This window comes from Clytia hemisphaerica, unplaced genomic scaffold, assembly GCF_902728285.1.
Source record: "Clytia hemisphaerica strain Z4C2 unplaced genomic scaffold, Clytia hemisphaerica genome assembly, whole genome shotgun sequence".
Lineage (NCBI taxonomy): Eukaryota > Metazoa > Cnidaria > Hydrozoa > Leptothecata > Clytiidae > Clytia > Clytia hemisphaerica.
Genome location: NW_027103556.1, coordinates 461083 through 480311, shown reverse-complemented (window position 1 = coordinate 480311; position 19229 = coordinate 461083). Strand labels below are relative to the sequence as shown.

The 19229-nt window shown below is 34.3% G+C and overlaps 1 protein-coding gene across 2 annotated transcripts in view; it reads right to left on the bottom strand.

Moving 5' to 3' along the window:
• Positions 1-1484: 1484 nt before the first annotated feature.
• LOC136800515 (piwi-like protein 1) overlaps positions 1485-19229 on the bottom strand; it is a 23324-nt gene continuing 5579 nt past the window's right edge. Inside the window, exons 1-13 of one of the 2 annotated variants that reach the window (XM_067057175.1) lie at positions 15820-15908; positions 15546-15598; positions 15060-15317; positions 11143-11530; positions 10258-10536; positions 9057-9292; positions 8585-8794; positions 8223-8433; positions 6790-6865; positions 6288-6663; positions 5198-5280; positions 3579-3920; positions 1485-2446 (exon numbers count right to left, since the gene is read on the bottom strand). In XM_067057175.1, the coding sequence (XP_066913276.1) occupies positions 2330-2446; positions 3579-3920; positions 5198-5280; positions 6288-6663; positions 6790-6865; positions 8223-8433; positions 8585-8794; positions 9057-9292; positions 10258-10536; positions 11143-11530; positions 15060-15317; positions 15546-15576 (2607 nt within the window). In that variant the 5' untranslated portion in view covers positions 15577-15598; positions 15820-15908 and the 3' untranslated portion in view covers positions 1485-2329. Of the gene's footprint in view, positions 2447-3578; positions 3921-5197; positions 5281-6287; positions 6664-6789; positions 6866-8222; positions 8434-8584; positions 8795-9056; positions 9293-10257; positions 10537-11142; positions 11531-15059; positions 15318-15545; positions 15601-15819; positions 15909-19229 lie in introns of those variants that run through there. The other variant, XM_067057176.1, reaches the window with a different exon arrangement.

Below are 19229 nucleotides of genomic sequence, written 5' to 3'. Positions count from 1 at the left end.
GGTTTAACATACTCAGAGCCTCATGTTGAGGCCCTTGGGGAAAAAATTGGTGAAATAAAACACTTAGGACCCATTTTCGATATAAAATGCCTTGAAAAGTGCTATCCTTGCAATGGTAGGTGTCTTTCAAAACACTCAAATATGTATACCCCTGTCTCAAAAATCTGGGGGAGGGGGATTTCCCAACAAACACATTTCTGGAAACCACAAGCAATTAAACAGGGTCATCCATGATATCAAATGGGTCAAGTGCAAGGCGAAAGCACATGGGGATAGTGCTGACTTTCAAAGACTTTGAATAGCTTTGATAGGTTTTTAGTGTAGCTGATGACCAGTACACTGCTAAAAACGTATCTGTTTTGGGGCGAAGAAGTACACTTCAGTCTTGATTTTACCAAAAGTTTTCCCCAAGGGCCTCATCATGAGGCTCTGAGTATAATAATCTACACATAAAATTTCGCTTCCAACGGTACCAAGAAAGTTTACGCGGAATTTTTTTCTACGTTCACCCCTGTTTTATTGTATTTCGGCCAGACTACTTCGGTAATTAGTTCTTACAAAGTAAACAAGGGATGGCGCACAATATGAGCATATTTATTTTTCTTATAAGCATATACTTTATAAGAATCAAATCAATAATTCTCGATAGAAGGTGATATAGCTTTCGGTAAGTAGCTCTTACAAAGTAATCAAGGGATGGCGCGCAATATGAACATATTTACCTTATCGGGGGAAACTTCGTCGCGGAAAAACATTCGTCACTTGCTGGTAGTTGGTAAACGCATTTAGCCAGGGTAAATTTTCGTCGGGGAAAAATATTCCTCACTTGGCCAAAACTTCGTCACTTTTCCCCGACGAAGTTTTCCCTGATAAGGTATTTTTCTTATAAGCATATACTCTATAAGAATCAAACTAATATCTCTTTATAGTTGGTGATATGCCCTTCAGTTATTAGTTCTTAAGAATTAAACAACCATTGTTCGTAAATTGATCTTATCTTTTTAGCGATTTTGAGCCTCGTTGTTCATATAAATTTGTTTCGTCAAGGCTCGATGTAAAGTAGACTTCAGATTAGCTTCCATCTCTACTTCTTGTTTTTTCCCATGTAGTTTAAACTTTAGGCGAAATTTTCGACTTTAAGTCGTCTTGTTTTGTATTTGAACGAAAAGCTAAAAAAAATATTTTCTTTATCATCATCCAGACTTAAAACAATAGAATGTTTCGAGACATTTATTTTTCCGGAACCAAACCAACCAATGAACCCATTTCGGGTTTTTTTTTCGGCCCCACGGGTATTTTTTTTGGACCCACGGGGGCACGAACCCACGGGACCCACGTAAATAATGACACTCGTGTTTTGAGCCTTCTGGGCCATCGTAGAAACGAAAAGAAAATTTAAATTTAAATCCTTCTTTTCTGATCCGTTGATTTGATCGTTAGGAAGAAAATCATGGTCAAGAAGGGAATTTAAGAATTTGTGCGAGTTATGTTAATGCAAACTTCTTCGTATATAAAAATCTTTTATGAATGAATACATCTAAACTGACAAATCGTTATAAATGCTATGTCTTAGAAATCTCAATATACCGAAAGATTTACCCGGTGTGAGAAAAATCTGACAAGAGGCATTGAGATTAATGAAGTATAAGAGTATAAGCTCGAAGAGCTAGAATCGAAACCTTTCTCAGGCAAAAAAAAGTGACGACAGATCGAATCTAAAAATTCTTGTTTTAGAGTGATATGTTTTTCGAAATTCAGCATTAAATTTTAGTTTCAATCTGCCATTTGTGTAAAAACCAGGCGGACGGCGAAGCTTTGGTATGATTTGTTGGCTTTAAATCCTACGCTATTATAGCTCTTCGGGCTTATACTCCATTGATCGAGTGACAGTACGACTATAAAACAGAAGAGCTTGTTAAAATGGTTAAAAGCTAAAATATTACAAAACTTTAAAAGTTAGCTATACCTAAGATAATGTTTGGTTAACCCTAACATAAAAATGTAAATATAAAACACGACAGTAAAACGCTGAAAGAGTTGCCGAGGTGAAGTAAGTACAAAAAGCTGCTAAAACGGCCAGGGAAGAGGGGTAGGTCAACGTGAGTGGGTGACGGTTTTGAATATTTAAGGGTCTTGGTGGGGGGGGGGGGGTTTAGAGGGAGAAAGTCTACGGAAGAACTCTTGCTTAAATACTTCATAAAAATATCAACTCAAAAATATATTTATCTTATATCATATCAAGTTTTGTTTTCGGTTTTACCCATTAAGTAGATAATATTTACATAATGTACACGTCGTTTTTAAGGTAATAGTTTCTTCGTCTGTTTATCTACAAATAGTATAGACGATCTGAAAGCTCCAGTGCGGGGTCAGTATGAACCGATTGGCCGACCAAGAAAGCCAACTTGTGTGCATATTGGCATGGTGCTGGTACCTTGATTGTTCCCTGAAGAGAGAAAGAATAAAGTATTAAATATATGAGGTGACGCTTGAAAAATGATCCAAAAAGCAAAGTTTGCGAAGAAAAAGCGATACTTTTATGGAACTACCTGGTTATGCATTTAAGGTTACAGATAGGTCAATTTGATTATTTTTAAAAAGTATCATTAATTGTTTAGCATCATTTCTTTGATGAAATTGGACTGGAGTGGTTAAAGTGCAATTCAATGGCTTTCTAAATATGTAATTACTTTTTCGACACATTTTTCTAATTTGGAATTATGACCCGATTTCAAAAGACTTTGACGAGTTACTCTTCAAAATGAATATTTTTTCAATGAAACCTTTTGTATTCGAAAGCCCTTGTTCTCCCCTACAAAACCGTGCTCCGCTTTATCATTTACACGCCCCATTCAATTCAAAAGATATTTAACTTTTCATGTTATGCGATGTTAAAAAACAACCAACCAGATCTTGTAGAGTAACCTTTCAAAGTTGGTATGTACACTGGATTTTTGAAGAAATTGTGATTCTGAGATATTTCAAAATTTAAAATCTTTTTATCTTTACCGAAAAATTCCCCCCTCTTTTATTGAAAAGTAAAAAGACCATTATTCCATTGTAAGACTTTATAATAGGGATATCGAAAGAAGCGTCGCTTTAAACTTCCCTTTACAGTTTTCTTTTACAATTCGAATAAAAGGCTCAATCAATAAGGATTATACATCGATAATGTTTTTAGCTTTTTTTGCAATTTTGATACACTTTTAGGTTTAGGGAGATGCATCATTCGATGGTCCCGTAAATAGTTATAGAACCTCCAGGTAGGTCCAAAAAAATGAGGGTGAAAAATTGAAAAATGTAAAAAAAGATTTTCTTCAAAGGAGCCCTATCTGTAACCTTAACACATAATGTCGAAGTGAGTGACGCTTTTATAGAAAATATCGAACTAGGCCCATTATTCTTTTAAAACATGTCTAGTAGCCTAAACTTCATGTCTCTATAATAGTTGCCACACCTGACCACACAGTATGGGATATATTTTTGAGTTAATTTATAGAACCTCCAGGTAGGTCCAAAAAAATGAGGGTGAAAAATTGAAAGAATTGAAAACCTTTAAAACGGTAAACTTTACTCACCGGCCAATTATAGTACAAATGGCAAAGCTTGTAAGTCAACTTCTGCAAATGATCAGGTTTGAGACCTGAACTGTCTTCTATAATATTATAGTTGACAGGGGTCACGGTACCTTGACGTACGGTTTGAGAGCACAAGAAGAAATCGTAAAATTCAGGTCTTGTAACTGCTGAATCGACAATTGTACCAGGCATTGGGTTAGAAATTCCACCTCTGGAATGAGCGAAAAGACGAGTTGAAACACGTTTCTTCACGATGATCATAGAGAACTTCGTGATGTTTGGGTTGAACTCTTGAATAGCGGCTTTGAATTGGGGAACTTCGTGATCCTTGACGTCGTAAATCTAGAATGCAATAAGTATGATAACATCAGGTCAGGGTTCAAACAAAAATTAACCAACAGTTTCAGAGCAAAAATCAACTATTCTTGATGAAGTGATGGAAAAAGTTTCAAATATACAATGACAACACGTTAGTGTCGGAACCATATTTCATGTCCCCTGTGATATATTTTATTTCTTATTTTTACAGAGCTAGGCTACCATCTTGTTTAACTTTACTTTCACTTTCCCCAGTTCCCCAAAATGTTGACTGACAAGAGTATTTTGCAGAACAGAGTTTTGGTCAAGGAGTCACAGATCTGTAAAGCTCCAAGGGCTAGATTTGCGGCCTTTATCGAAAAGTGAAGCAAGTTTTGGTAGGATTTCCTACCAAAGAAATCACGTGACAACAAGCAATTTCACTGGTTTGAGAGATGCGAAATAGCGTTTGCTGCCTAATTTTTTTGATCTCCACTATGAAAACAATTAAAATGCTAGATCCTATCCATCGGCACGAAATTTAAAAAGTCAAATTTTTGCTTCACTTTTTTTTGCTGGAGAAAGCTTAAAGTTGCCTATCTAGCCCTTCGGGCTTGACAGATATCTGTGGTCAACATTCCCTGTGATTTGCCTTTTGTCAATGTCTCTTTTGCCTCATTTACCCATGCTTTGAGAGAATGGGCCTGAGTCTGACCCTAAATCCCAGATTCCAAATAAGAGCATGGGGATTTAACTAGTTATGCCTGTTCTATTCCAATCATGATGCTGCAGAATACATGTGAAATAACTGTTTCCTATCTGCGGACCCAGTACCATCCGCCATTCTTTGGTAGCTTTCGGGTCACTACATTGGTCTTCACAATAGACAGGCTTAAACATTCAAAACCACAACGTCAGCTATAGTTCCCATCATATATTGTGATAAGACCAATTTAATTTTTGTTATACGGGCAGATTGTTAGCAAAATATGGGTCGGTCGGTCGGTAAAGTAAGAATAAATTTTTCATTAATCAGGGTAGGCAAAGTACTGAAAATGTTTTCCAAAAAATATCTAAAAATTCATTTTTAGAGAAGAGATCATAATAAAATCTTAGTGTATGGAATGCTTGATTTTCTAAATTTTTCAATTTCTTGAATTAATTTTCAGCTTTATTCGGATTTGATTCTCACAAATAAGTAGTGTGTAAAATATATTGAAGTGGAAATTCAATATTATTTTTTGTTTTAGTGAAAATAGTGTTGGTCAGGCCCGTAGAACAACAAATTAAATTAGTCTCGCCTAAGATTAAATACTCTGTACCTGTCCATCTCCAACACCATCTCGGTAAACAATGATTCTGTCTGGGTCGTGACCGTTTACTTCACGGTACTTCTTCAATGCACCTACAAAGTAAACAAGTGATACTTTTATGAAACTACGTACCTGGTTATGCATTTAACACATATAATTGATATATACCTGAGTATGACTGTTAAACAATCATTTAGAACACAAATAGTTACGATCTATTAAAATTAGTAGTTTGTTTCTTATAAAAAAATGTTTAGAAACAAAAATTGCATGCTCTTGAAATAATCTTTCATATTTAAGACTTTGTGAGCAAAAACACATCTATCTCATAAAAAAATTGAGCTTAATTTGGCTAAGAACATTGATGTATGCTTATTAATAGTGATTCTTATACCGGGATAATGTGAGCTTTAGGATTTAAATTTTTTGTTCATTCTTTTTTTGTCGCATAGAGGATGCTCTAACTTGAATTTTGAGCTATCATACATTAATTAGGTTTGAAAAAGTAATTTGAAAATTATTTCAAAAAATCCGACTTTTTTTTAATGTCAAAATTTCAAAAAATCATTAATGCGTTTTATGAGCCAACAAATTTTTTTGCAAATATCTGTTTGAGCCATCTTTTACCTATCATGGTACCCTACTTTCATGCAAAAAATCTGAAAAGAATTAATGATCCAAATGATTCTATCTTGAGAAAAGTTGGTCACAAACGAACGATTAAAGGTTAATTTATAGGACCTCCACCCCACCGAGGTAGGTCCAAAAAAGTCAATCACTATCAATGAAAATATTGAGGTACACTGGAATGTGGCTCTTGTCAATACCAGGTTAAGAGAAGTTGAATGACAGGCACAATTTTCAGCGATCAAAAAAACTTAAAGAAAAAAATTAAACTCAAGTGAATTGATTTTTCGCTGTCTTTTTTTTGCAAATGGAGATAAAAATCTGTCTAATTTGTTGACCAATTCTCCTCTCCTCAGGTTAAACTTAAGATTTCAAACATTTCAAGAAGACAAATTTTGGGTTAAAGCGATCCACTTGAGGCAAAACAAAGTCATGAACTTAAATGGCTGAATAGACTTTTTATTTAACGTACCTGTCATACAGATCTTTAGTTGTGAACAAATTTCATTGTGAGAACGTTGCTTTGTGATACGCGAGTAGTAACGGGTCAAAGAGTCATTGGTAGATGCAATAAATCCACCAATTGATTGCCCTTTGTTCATTGAGTCATGGTATACATCAAAACCAATGACCATCAATTTCTTGACAGGGATTTCTGTAGCCCAGACTTCGCCACCCAATTTACAATTCAACTGGATTGCAATCTTAGTACAGACACTCATCAACATCTGTTGTTTGGAGAGGGTTCTTGAAACAACAACTTGCGATGGAACAGGGTTTTCAACACATGTTATCTTCTTAATGGCATCATATCGGTCTTTACGGTTATTAGGGACGATACAAACAACCTAAACACCAAAAAAATAGTGAAGTTTGGTGTAAATAGTAGCAACACCTAACCTTCACTAAAATGAACAAGATGTAAACAATCAAAAGGTAGCCAAAATCTTAAATTTGTTAATAAAGAAACTTACAATTTCCGTATCTGGTTTAATTTGTTCCTTCAGGGATTGGATGTACTGTCTTGGTTGGTCAGATTGAAGTCGACAACTGAAAAGTTAAAATACAGAATTTTCAATTGACTAATATCCCTCAATATGTATTATCAGATTTTGTTGCTTTATAGAATTGAAAACTTTCCAGTGGGTGAAGTCTTACAACTTGAATATGAATCAACCAGCAGTTCATTTTTCGTAAAATGTGACTTAAAAGTCTTTTTAGTTTTAAAGCAACAATTAATTTTTGAGAAATTTATTTCTGTTAAAACAATATTGCAAAATCACTTAAGATCTTTAACTCACAAATTAAATCTCTACAGAATTGTTTAAAATGCTGATTTTCTAAAACGAGTCCTGAAAATTTCACAATAAATAAATTATCCTTGTGAAGAATCTCTGATGGCTGACCCTTATTCTAGCCTTTAGTCACTAAGAGCACGTGGTCACATCAAATGATTTACCTCCGCTTATATAGCTGTTGTCATAACAACAAATATTTTAATCTATTTTTTGATGTGACCACTTGAAAATATGGAAGACGAAATCCTGAATTCGAGAAATCACCTGTTTTAATAAACGAAAAAATAAGACTTGCTCGATAGCAAGTCTTATTGTAGTTTAAGAAGAATTCCTTAATGTTTAAATAAATAGATCTATTGAAAAAATCGATTTACTTTCAAATTTTGAAAATTTTGAAAAGATGTGCACATATTCTTTTGCACACGCCATTACATTTACACAGAGAAAAACCGAGTGAAACAATGAATGAATTTTTTATCCACACAAATTTCTAGACTTATAAGAAATGCTTATTGAAGTTTTCTGAGGTGCCGCTTAAAATAAGCAAAAATGGTGTTTCCTTTTAGCATTAGCTAGACTTATATTTTGGTGTGACCCCTAAAGGTTTTGTTTTTAAATAAAAGTGATAACGTTTGCTTACTCATCAATTTTTATTTACAAGCTTTCTCACATTGAATAGCGCTCCGCAATGCTTACGTCACAATTATTACTTTTCACTTCTTTTACATTTGTACGAGTTGCAATCCCACAATTCAATGCAGCTCAATTAAAGATACATGCAAGCTGTTATATATCTTTTGTCAAATGATGCAATTAACGTGCAAAAGAGATTAACGCAAAGGTTGATAGTATTGGAGCTCGTACAAACACATCGAGAGTAACGATTATGTCAAAATAAAATATATTTTTAGATTCAGCGCGGTGCGCTATTGACAGATGTGAAGCAAGATTGGTCAGAAAGAGGAAAAGAAAAACTTTTTTGCTAGTATAAGCATAATATGACAACAGCAAGACACTGTCCTGATATGAAATATGTGTCTGATATGAAACGGAAGCACTTATGTAAAAACAAAACCTTTAATAAGCTTAAGACTAAACTTGTCACTTACAGCTGAGGGTCTGCAACTCTCATACCCATAGGACTAGCAACAGTTTTAAGTGTTCTGAGAAAGTCTTGTGCAACCTTTTCATCACGTTGGGAGAAGATTAAAACCCATTTCTGCATGTTGAATGTTGAAATCAAAAGTTTTCCTCTGGTTTCTTTCTGCCAATCAGCATTTCCAGGTTGATAGGTAAACTTCTGATCACGTTGATACATAGCTGTAATTAAATCCATATTAAATCATATCAATGAGTGATTGTAAGAAAAAAATATTTCAACTTTAGTCCTGTTTATATTACATTTTTAACACATCTGGAGAATCTACTAGTATTAATTAGCCTGATTTAAAATTTGATTGGTGTGACTTACGTTGAGTTGGCAATTTTCTCCCATTCAGTCGTAATAACTCCGATGAGAACGACATGTTCCAGTTGCTGAGTTCCTTTTTTGACTCAGGGTTGCTATTAAGATCTTTCATGAAATTTTTCAATATATCCACTTTTTGGGCTGGACCAATCCTTGTATGTTGTGCCAAATCTTTCATAACCTGGAAGTTGGCCCTCATTTCTTCAGATAAGCCTAAAAAAGATAAAAACATTGAGTGAATGTTAACTTAAAGAGGCCTTTTTCTTCAAAGGCAGGACTAGGTCATCCTATGCAATTGAAACCAAAAAAATAGTTTTGATTGCAGTCAAATTACATGTTTAATATAATATGTGAAGACCGAAATGATCAAAATTCAAAAATATGTATTAAAAAAGTGGGAATCTTGTTTGGAACGAAATATGGGATAAACTTGAGTGACAAAAAGGTGGTTTCCATATCCACTTTGGAATTTTACCTGTAATGGAGCAAAATTCTGGCAACAAATAAATATTTCCAGAAACACCGCGTTTCCTATCCTTGTCTTTGGGTCTAGACAACAAAAGCGGTTGTTGGTCATCTTTGGGTGCTTGTTCATAAGCTGTTGTATAATACTCTTTGTAGCTAATTCTAGAGCCATCAGCTTTTTCAAATGTGTCAGTGGGATGTTTATCCCATGCAATGTCATCTACGGTGTAGGTCTTGTTGTTATATCTAAACATTGAAAAGTATATCAACACAACATAACTTTTTTTTTAACTCGTATGATCATAAAAACAAAGGATCATCATTGAGTTAAGAGATTAACCCTTTCAGTCCCACGCGTCCCTTTGGACCCGTCGTTTTTTCCCAGAGGACTACCCAGCGGTCCCTGACGTCTTTTTCAAATTGTGATGTTTTGGCGGGAAATAAAGATATGTCTTTAAGTAGCTTTCAAAGAAGATAAGATAGCGCGTCGTGTGCAAAAGACCGCGTAAAAAAAGCTTGTTCGAGTAAAAACTTTTGTTTACAAAAGTATTTACAAAAATTTTTGCAAGCAAAATCTGTAATGCCGAAAATGGGATTATTTACAACTTCTATCAATCATGATGATTTTCCTATGAGGGCTAATCAAACAATTCTTTTTTCAGTTAGTAGATACTGTCGTGCTAAACATTTATCAGAAAAATGAATGGGTTTAAACATTTTTTTCATGAAAGAAATTATCATTGAATGGCAAAAAATTGCTGTTTTCAAATTTTTTATTGCCTTTCTCTGGTCACGTGACACGCTGATGACGTTATTTTGCAAATTTTTTTCTTTCAAAATGATCCTCATACTATAAGTGAAAAAGGGTGAAAACTTGAGAGGCCTAGGTTTAGTGACTCTAGAGATATTGAAGAATAAGTAAATGTACTCAAAAACTCATTTTACGGCTCTGGGAAAGTAGCTGTGAAAACTCTGGGACTGAAAGGGTTAATGCAGAACATTTATATGTGACCGCTTCATGTTTTGTTTATTTCTATTGAATTTATTCATTTCTTGCTTTAAAAATTATAGCTCAGTTCTGACCAATTTAATTTTACTTTAGCGGCTTGCAGAGGATTTTTATAATAGGTCAATTGTTTTGAAATGTAAATACTTTTTGCTAGGAAAAGAAATAATAGTATAAAACCAAAGTCAAAAGATGAGGCAATTACCTTGTAAGAACAATCTGTCCGACTAATTTCTTTGAAACAGTTTCATAAAATCTATCTTTTGGAACTTGTCTATGAATTTCATACATCCATTCCAAAACAGATTGAGAGTTCAAGATTTTGCTTGTTGTATTGGCACAAAGCAACACTTCACTCTCATGTTGAAGAATGTTGGTTTCGAAACCAGGCCAAACAACCATCTTGTGGGCAGGAACATCAATTTTGCGTGAAGGATTGAAATAGTGACGGCCAACAAGTTGCATGTTCAAATGGCGCAATTGTCTAAACAAATTCAGAAGATAATTTATGGAATGAAATCTCTTTAAACCAAACTATAATAGACAGCTCCCAGTTTTTAAGCCTTACTCTGGTACCAATGGTAACAACTAGTGACCAGGAATTTGTTTGTTTTTTCCAAAATGGCCTTTATTCAAATAAAGCTAGATAAGGAATATTCAGTCAAGAAAATCAGGCTTTAGTTACACAGCCTTTTTGAAGTGCGTTTCAACCATTACACCAGCCCCAAATTTAAGCAACAGATTGAAAAAAGTTTACAGAAATTGTTCTAATTTCATTGTTACTAAAAAATATATTAGCCAGTATAACATGCAACAACTAATTGCGAATTACTAGGACTGGTCATCAAAATCAGATTTCTAAGTTTCAAAGCATTAAAAATTTGGTCACTACTAGACTGCTAGTAAAAAATACCCACACTAGTCCAATTTTCAGACAATTAAGACTGCTTGGGAGTCGCATAATATTTAAAATCACTGTAAATAAATAGACCACTTGTGTCAAATTAACTTATTGTTGACCCAAGAGGAAAGGAACTCAAGATTTGTCAACATTATAAATTGTGTTGTCAATTAAAATTAATAACATTACCTTCTAAACAAGATTCCCATAAGCTGAACAACTTGAGGTGAGTTAACCGGAACCTCATTGGTGTGAGTGATTTTCACTTTGATCGATGAACCATCACGAGTTTCAACACATCTTTCTACAACTGGTTCAGCCAATTTTCGTGGTAAAAAGAGGGACATGCCATCAAACACTTTGACTTCACCAATAACATCTTGCATACTGAACAGCAAAAATCCCTTTAATTTTTGTGACTGAATGTCTGGATCAAAAGCAACAACGTATTGATGAAGGCCCTCAAAACGTGGCATCTTGTCTACTTTGAAATAATTGGTCAATATTTGCACAGGTTCCCCACTTGTTCCTTTTTTATCAGTGGCTGGGTCTTTGAAAGATCTGGTCTTGAATTCACCTTTAAAAGAAAAGAATTAAAGCTAATCAGGGGAGAAATGTTGTTGTTAAGTAATTTTAAACAAATCAAGTCTTATTTTTCATTTTAAATTGCACTCCTTTAAAAGTTAGTAAAGGAATTCAATCAGTCTTTTAAATCTTGACATAAATAACACCCGGAATCTACAAGTTAGCTAAATTATGACATCATAAAAGTGCAAATTATGACGTCACGACTCCTAACTTGATTTTTCATTTTTCAAAGAAGGATTTTCAAGTTACAATTAACTCTGAACTTTTCGTAAAAGGTTTTTGAGTTAGCCGATAATAAATCTAAGGTCAACCCTAAAAACATTTGTTTCCAATCCACCGGCCCAGTAAAAATTCTTTTAGACGCCATCAGGCTGCAAATTTTTTGCCATTTAAATTAACGATGACTAGGTTCAACCTTTAAAAAATTGAACTGCAGTTATGACCCAGACAACAGCTAGAAAATTTCCAACTTTATATATTTTTTTATATCTTTATATATATAGTCAACTTTATAGGCATAGTGTACAAGGGGGTTTCAGGTCCCACCTTCAGCCCAGACTCAAAGATCCCAGCTTAAAACAAAAAATATATACTAATTCGAGGAACAAAACAAAATTTGAGCCGTGGTTATTTTCGAAAACCCTGCCTTTCGCGTTAATAAATTCTTGCACTCATTTTACCTGCATACTTTTACTTGACTAGTTATATAAGTGTAATAAGGTAAGCAAAAGTAAAAAAAAATCATTCTTAAAGATATTTATTCAAACATCAAATGACCTGTAATAATATAAAGAAAAGTTTAGCATGGTAAAAAATTATTTATGAAATATATAAAAAAAATATATCATAAAATCTGAAAATAAGAGATTTTACTTTAACTTTTTCCAAAACACCCAAAGTCCCACCTAAAGAAATTAACTCCCACCTTAACTTGTTTCTCCCACCTAAAACCTGGAAAACCCCAAATCCCACCTGAAAATTTTTGACCCAAATCAGCAAACCCCCCCCTATTCTGGGGGAGGGGGTGCACACTATGAAAGGGCAGTTTTTCAGACGTGAAAATCTAGAATTATGTGACTAGAACTTAGCCTGAACATCAAATATTTGGGGTAAAAGAATATTTTGCTATTTATTACCTATCAATTAATGGATTGATCACAATCAATAACTGATCGATGAAAAAGAAGCAATCAATAAAAACAAGCAACATGCTGAATGGACCTAACTGATGACGAGAATCATAAAAATAGGACAAAAAGGCAAGAGAGTAGTAAGAAAGTGTAGAGAGCAGTCCAAAAATTAGAAACAAGCTAGATGCTGAATGGACACCTACCTGACAATGAAAGTTAGATGGCATTGCGAGGAGAAAAATGAAAAAAAAATCAGTCAGAACAGGCCACCTTTCAGCAGAAAAACAAATGAAAAAGTGCCCATTTTGGCCACCAACAGATTCTTTCCTGCTTTTATAAAGTATGGCCTGCAGAAAATATAGCGTTTAGCTAAAATATATGACGCAATAAATTCATCATTGATTGTTGATGGGGGGACAGGGAAGGGTTGTAGGGAAAAAATAAATAGAAAGTTCTGGTTGCAAAAATCAGTTTTATCGACAATTGAATCATGCTTGATGGTGAGCATTGTTATCAATAATGTTGTGTAAAAAACATAGAAAATGAATATAAGGAAAAAATCCAATGAAAATCTGCAAACTTGACAATTTCCAGCATTTTCAACCGGAAAAATTTTTTCTCAAAAATCGAACTCGGCCATGTTTTGGGCATTGTTCATAGCAGTGGGCTATAGAGACTTTTTTTTTCAAAATTAAGTTTGCATAATTTTTTTTGGTCTGTTGGGACCCAAATAACAAAAGACCCAAATAACAAAAGAGTTTAATTTTTAAACATGGAATTGAGTGGAGATGAAAGTCAATTTCCCAGTGGGGCTGAAATTCAAGGGTATTTTACCACCGGGGTCAAAAATTTTGTTTAATTTGTGGACGTGTTTAAATCTTTTACAGAAATTTTTTATTTTGCCTAAAATGCTCGGTCAATAGTTAAATTTCCTAAATTTGGTGGATGTACTAAAATTTTTCTTAAATTTCTTGAAGACCCCACCTAATTTGGGATTTTAGTACACATGGTAAATTTTAGTACTGACCCCCTCCCCTGTTAAAATGACATTTACAGCCAAAAGATTCTTAAGAAAAAACTGCTTTGGCAACTTTTTAGAGAACCTTGCCCTCAATTGAGCTCCATCACTTTTTTGGAATCACCATTTTGCAACACTGTGCAAAAAATAAAAAATAAACTAATGGGTCAATTCCGAGAAAAGTTAGTAACAGACAAACAGACAAAAATCGGTTAATTTAAAGGACCTCCACCTACCAGGAAAAAACAATGATTGATACTCAAGATTTTGGAATAGTCTGGATTACCCTAAAGATTGTCAGAATCAATCAATATCCAGTCAATCGCTTGGTTGTTGAATAGAAGAAGCTATTGATTGTTTTGAATGGGATACGTTTGGATAAGGCTACCAACATTAAAATGTTCTGTTCAGGTCGCCCAACTGACTCACCTTAAAACATATATCCCGACTCAGCCCAGTCGCAAAAATATTGGAAAATCTTTTCGACAGCTAAGTCCTTTTCTACATCTTCAATTTTGTTTACTTCACCCACATTGAGTTTCTCTGTCCACCCTCAGCCGGTACCCTGGAGGGCCAAATATCAGATTTTAAGGTCAACCAATTTCACTGATTTATTTTAGCAAATTTTAATAGGGGGTAAGGGACTTTTACCAGTATTTACCAAATTTTAAAAATCCAACAACATTTGCTACCGACTGACTGACCAACTTAATTTGGGGATGTATTGTGACTCAAACGGAACATATCATTGATATACGCCTAACTTTATCCTAATGTTTTGGCCATTGCAACCTTATTCAGCCTTCGAAGAAAAGAAAATATACCAACACAAGAAGTTTTAAAATTTTTCAACATACTAAAATGATTTTTAGCCCCACTCATCCAAATGCAAAAACATAGACACAAACACTCGCACTAATAAAATGTGCCATTCCAGAATTTGTCTGTAACAGGGGGCGGACGACACAGGATTTCCGAGGGCAAAAGTTTTCACCAAAATTCGAAATTTCCAAGGCAAGAGAAGAAAATGTATGAATTTCCAAGGCTATTGAATCAAAAAAGGCAAAAAAGAGTGGAATTTCCGATGCATTTTGCTAAAGTACATGGACTTTTATTAGAATTTCCGACCACCACTGGAAAAGAAAAATAATTTCCGTGGCTAGAAAATTTTAAAATGCACGTCGTCTGACGGGGGGTAGCAAAAATATTCTGGAATGGTCCAATCCTCACCAACTCTCTTTCACTTCACCACTACACAATTTAGCAGAACTTTATTCTTACTTTTTTGGAGAAATCTGAAGAAGTCGTTAAGAAACGCTTAAGAAGAAGTTGAGAAAACTATTATAATTTTTTTTGAGAAAATGACATACCGATTCCCCTTCTTTGACGTGGTCTCTCTTCCTGAACATTCATTTTCTGCATTTGGTCTGCTACAGCAGCTACTGGAGCTTGTTGTCGCTGTTGTTGAGGAGGTGGTTGGCGGGGTGCTGGTGCTTGTTGTTGTGGGGCGCTTTGAGCTGGTGGTGGTCCACCACGAGCTCTACCTCTTCCAACAGCTTGTGGTGCACTTTGTTGTGGAGGAGGTGCACCGCCAGGTGGTGGGGCATTTTGTTGAGCCCTTCCTCTACCTGAGAGTAATATAGCAGTGAATCTTATGATTTTTATGTATGGATAATGAGTCTTGGGACAATACTTTTAAAAAATATAGATCTAAAAACATTAGTTAAATAGAGATAGTGTTGACATTCTCATAGTTTCACTTTTAAAATGAACATAACACATGAAGTTGCTGTAGATTTCTAGTTTGAGAATAGGAGTTTGGTATGGTGAATATATGAAAAGTAGAACCAACATACCTCGGGCTCTGCCTCTTGCTCTCCCTGTCATGTTTCAATAGTTTATACGTTACCTAAAATCGAAGCATAAAAAGGCAAATGTTAGAAAGACACCAACACATTTCCAGAAACTGAAACAAATTTATTGAAGGAAAACTTGGCTAGCCAAACATAAGCAAAGATATATGTACACCATTACATTTTCACTGTAGTTTGAAAACCAAGGTTGGTAAGCAGGATTAGACAATGAACAAAAAGACAGATAAAATACCAGAAAGATAAAACAAAATGATACCTAATTTCTTTCTCGACGGCACGCTCTGCTTGCGGTAAAATGGCTACTGAGCACATTTTTTAAGAATTGTCTTTTCCATACGAGAAAATTTTCGTACCCAGTCTTCTGAGATTGAGATTCACGGCAACGAGTAAAAAAGACTAAGTTTGAGTTGTCAATTAAAGAGCGAAAAAGAGGACCCCCCGCAAAGATTATTGAGAGTGGTGCGTAGGAAATAATAACTTTTTGCTGCACTTTGGCGCGCTGGTTTATTACGCACGCGCCGCTAGTTCGGCATGTTTTTTGACCTTCACTTCACATTCCTTTTTTTCGGAGTTTGCATTTTGTTTTGTTCGTGTTTGTTTGTTTATGCTCAAAAACAATATGGCTTTATGTTCTGTTTTTCAACTAAACAAGACAAAATTCTCAATGAGCGTGATTGAAAATGGAGTTTACGTATCTTCATCTTATGTACATGTGTCTGTGAATAATTGACCTCTGGTAAGTACTCGAAGTACTACCCGTCAGAGGGTACGAAGGATAGGGAAATTCCTCAAACTGACACCACACAGCAACACACAAAGTGGTTTGACATCCAAAATTTTCGACCTACCTACCTAGATCATCGGGTACTAGCCCGGACCCCATGAATTCTTCTTTTCTCTATCCTATCCTATCATTATACCTACCGTTCGTATCTCGTTTTAACTTAAGCCTAAAAATATGTTCGTATAAAAATGTTCTTAACATAGCATGTTCTTTATTTTCATAATTTTGTGAGTTTTTTTGCCCATTTTTCTTTAAGAAATCGGATGTTTTAGAGTCTACAAAGCCTTAATTATTGTGTATATTTTTTTATAAGAAAGGTGTAAATCCATTTCATCATGAATATTCTTAACTTTTTTGGGAAAATTATCCTAAGATATTCTTACAGCATTCTCTCAGTTAAAGTTAAGTTATGGCATGTTTTAAAATTACCATAATTTTTAGATCGCCATTTAGCCGACAGAGAACGAACAAGCAAATGACTGAGCATGAAGGGTACTATGATGAAAAAATTTGAAAAAATTTTTTTCTCGAAATTCTGATTACGTCAGCAAAAAATAGGATTTTTCTTTTTTTTCTGATTTCTGCTGCTGACGTCATCAAAATTTCGAAAAATTACTTTTTTCAAATGATCGACTTTAGTGCAATACATCTTTGGTGAAAGTTTGAAGTTAATTGGATAAACCATTCTTGAGAAATTCAATTTTTAGTTTTTATGACGTCATCGATTATGACGTCATAATCAGTTTTTACGGTTTTTCGCGAAAATTAACGAAAAAACAATTAGGTTACACATCAGGTTAGAAACTTCACCATAGTACCCATCATATTCAGTCATTTGTTCGGTCATTTTCTGTCGACTAATTCGATCTAAAAATTATGGTAATTTTCAGTTTTTGAGACATGCCATAACTTACCCGAGTGATGGATGGTGATATTCTTAGCATTATTTGAAATCTTTTGGCCATTTTCATTATGGACATTCTTGTGTAACTTATCTTATAGAAAAAGCGTGTATTATTAGTTCCTAATTTGCTGTTATAAAAGGACGTGTACAAATATTTTAAAAATTGCTCAGGATGGGATACTACTCTTCCCGATCGAGCTAACGGAAGGTTTGCCGTTGTATTCTAAAGATGCACTACTCCTTAAACTCAAACCTCTACATATGACTCGAATGTTTTTCTAACTGGAAAAAGTTTTACGGTCCCTTCCAGTTAACAATCAAGCGCGTTTGTAAATATGTTTGCATACTTCTCACATTTATCACATTAAGCACGTGGATGGACTTGTTGTGACTCGAATAAGGCAGGTGGTTCCTTACTGGTATGGTACGGGGGATAATTGGCTATTTACAACTAACTCTTTTTTTTTGGTGTGTCATTCTCAGCTTATTCTCTCATCACTTTAAACAATAGATTATTAAATTATCATACACACGCCGAAAGCCATCAGATGAAATACGATAATAAGAATAGTGCTTGTGAGAATATCAGGGTGAAAAATCTACTAAATGTTTTTAAGAATATCTTAAGAACACATCTAGGGTGAGATTTATTGCGAATTTACAAGAATATAGGATGGGGAAATGAAAAAGAAGCATATTTTTCAACAAGGTGATGAGTTGCGTATTGCATTTATTTACGTAAAGTGTTTTTCCACAAAAGAATAAAAACATAAGATAGAGAGAAAGGGGTTAGTTTATGAAAAATATAGAATTTTTATGAAAAATTATCATCATTTTACTGATTAGGAATCTCTCACACACCCAGCTTTGAAAAATTCCTAATATTAACTTTACCTTAAGCCAAAAAAAAACACTATTCTTATAAAAAAAACGTATATATATATACACACCTAAGCTTGGTACTCACTTATTAAAAAAGTGGCGTTTAACACTAGACGCACGCGTTAGACCACCGGTTGAAACGAAAAAAATTTTCCTCATCCTTCCTTTGTCTAAAATTCGCCGCGACAAAAAAATATTTTAAAAGTGCGCTATCTTTGTGATCATTCCAAAAAGGTAGAGAAGGTCGTGCGGTTTTCTTTGAAGTTGTTTGGGTGCTAATTGTGTGATAAATTCAAATTTTTTCTTCTAATTATTTGTAATTGTAGATAATTGTTGTGCGGTGTGTTTGATTCATCAGAACAGTTTGCCATACAAAAATGGCAAACTGTAAAAATATATTTCGACATGAATATAAATGTAGAGAAAATTTTACCAGGTCTTTTGCCCTTAAGGGAGTTTATGTCGAGTAAATAGGTTTCTTTTGTTGTCGCTATAAAAAATCTGCATCATTCTTTGCAAAATTCTTTTGTTTCAAGCCTGATTATGCGCAAACTTTTAGGGCTTATACAGGGTGTCCCTAATAAAAGTATGAGTTTGAACTTGTGATTGAGTAAAAAAGTTTGTGTGTGTTATCGCTAAAATATAAGAACGTTCTCCATCACATAGGCTCATTACAAAAGAGTTACAACGTATAAATTAATCAATAAAAAGAGAGGGTGTCCCTAATAAAAGTATCGAGTTTGAACATGCGATTGAGTTGAAAGTTTTAAGTGTGTATTCACAAAATTGTATTTTAAGCTCTCCCTCTTTTTTCTTTGTCATTACGTAACAATAAAAACATACTCTGCCTGTTTACAAATGCAACGAAATTACGATCATGAGAAAAACGCAACAATTAAAACATGTTTGTAAAGAATCGTATGTAAAACTATGAAAATAATAAAAATGGAATGTATGGAACAATAAAAAAGTAAAACGAGGGAATTTGAATTTTTATTAATTTTGATTTTTAAAAGACGTACATTTATGCAACAGGGGAATAGTAAAAGGGCTATTGATTAATTTATACGTTGTAACTACCTTTTGTAATGAGCCC